Raw genomic sequence first — 878 nt, forward strand, 5'->3', positions numbered from 1 at the left:
AGAAGATCGCGCGGGAGGGCAATCTTGGGCAAAATGCCCTGTTTGCCAATCCTTCACGGCGACTTCACGTCGGAACGAGTCGGATCGACGACTCCCCGCCTGCACCAGCGTGTGCGCCTTGCAATTCTATACAGAATCGACACGTGGTACGTCTTCTCAATCGCTCGTGGAGAGGAGCTACGGCCATTCCTAAGTAGTGTTCAACGACGTTGAACAATGTTCAACGTCGTTGAACACGGTCCAGTAACCGTGTACGCAATAACGGGACAGGGTGCTTGTTCTCTCCATCTCCCCTTCTAGCTCTTAGCATGAGCTGCGCCCTGTGTCCGACCCCTTTTGCGCAGCAACACCTTAAACTTTTTTAGGCCCTCCAAATTCGGGTCGGAGCGAGCGTACGAGAGAGAGATTTTTAGCAATACCAACGAGCGTACGTAGCGGAGTGGGCCCCGAGTTTGAAAAGGGCGACGGACGCTTGCGTCCTAGCCTCCAACAACGCCTCCCCGGCGCAGAGGGGCCCCCGGAGGGATGCTCAACCGCCCCACGCCACGCCGCTTGCGGCGGTCCTCTTCCCAGCTCCGCTGAGGCCTCGTGCGTTATTTTTAAGTCAAGCAGAATGCTGAGCGCGGCAGCTTCCTACAACGCCGTCCCGCCGGTGTACGCGCCCCCGCAGGCCGGGGAGCCCGCCGCCGCCTCCGCCGCCTCCTCCTCCTCCTCCGCTCCTCAGAGCGCGGCGCAGGCCAAGCTCGAGGCGCTCAAGGCGCGGCTCTCCGCCGCCCGGCAGTCGAACCACAAGGAGGCGGTGGAGGAGGATCGGCGGAACAAGTTGGGGCCGGAGGCGCTGAAGCGCGAGCGCGCCGAGAAGGCGTGGGAGAAGATCG

At 62.1% G+C, this 878-nt stretch overlaps 1 protein-coding gene across 1 annotated transcript; it reads left to right on the forward strand.

Annotated features, from left to right (window-relative positions):
• Positions 1–613: 613 nt before the first annotated feature.
• EMIHUDRAFT_255526 (hypothetical protein) lies at positions 614–864 on the forward strand (the record flags this gene model as incomplete). Its single annotated transcript, XM_005772592.1, has 2 exons — positions 614–652; positions 725–864. Coding segments are annotated over 2 exons (179 nt in total), but the record flags the coding sequence as incomplete, so codon positions are not given.
• Positions 865–878: the final 14 nt, after the last annotated feature.

Source organism: Emiliania huxleyi, assembly GCF_000372725.1.
Source record: "Emiliania huxleyi CCMP1516 unplaced genomic scaffold EMIHUscaffold_3558, whole genome shotgun sequence".
In the NCBI taxonomy this organism is placed as follows: domain Eukaryota; phylum Haptophyta; order Isochrysidales; family Noelaerhabdaceae; genus Emiliania; species Emiliania huxleyi.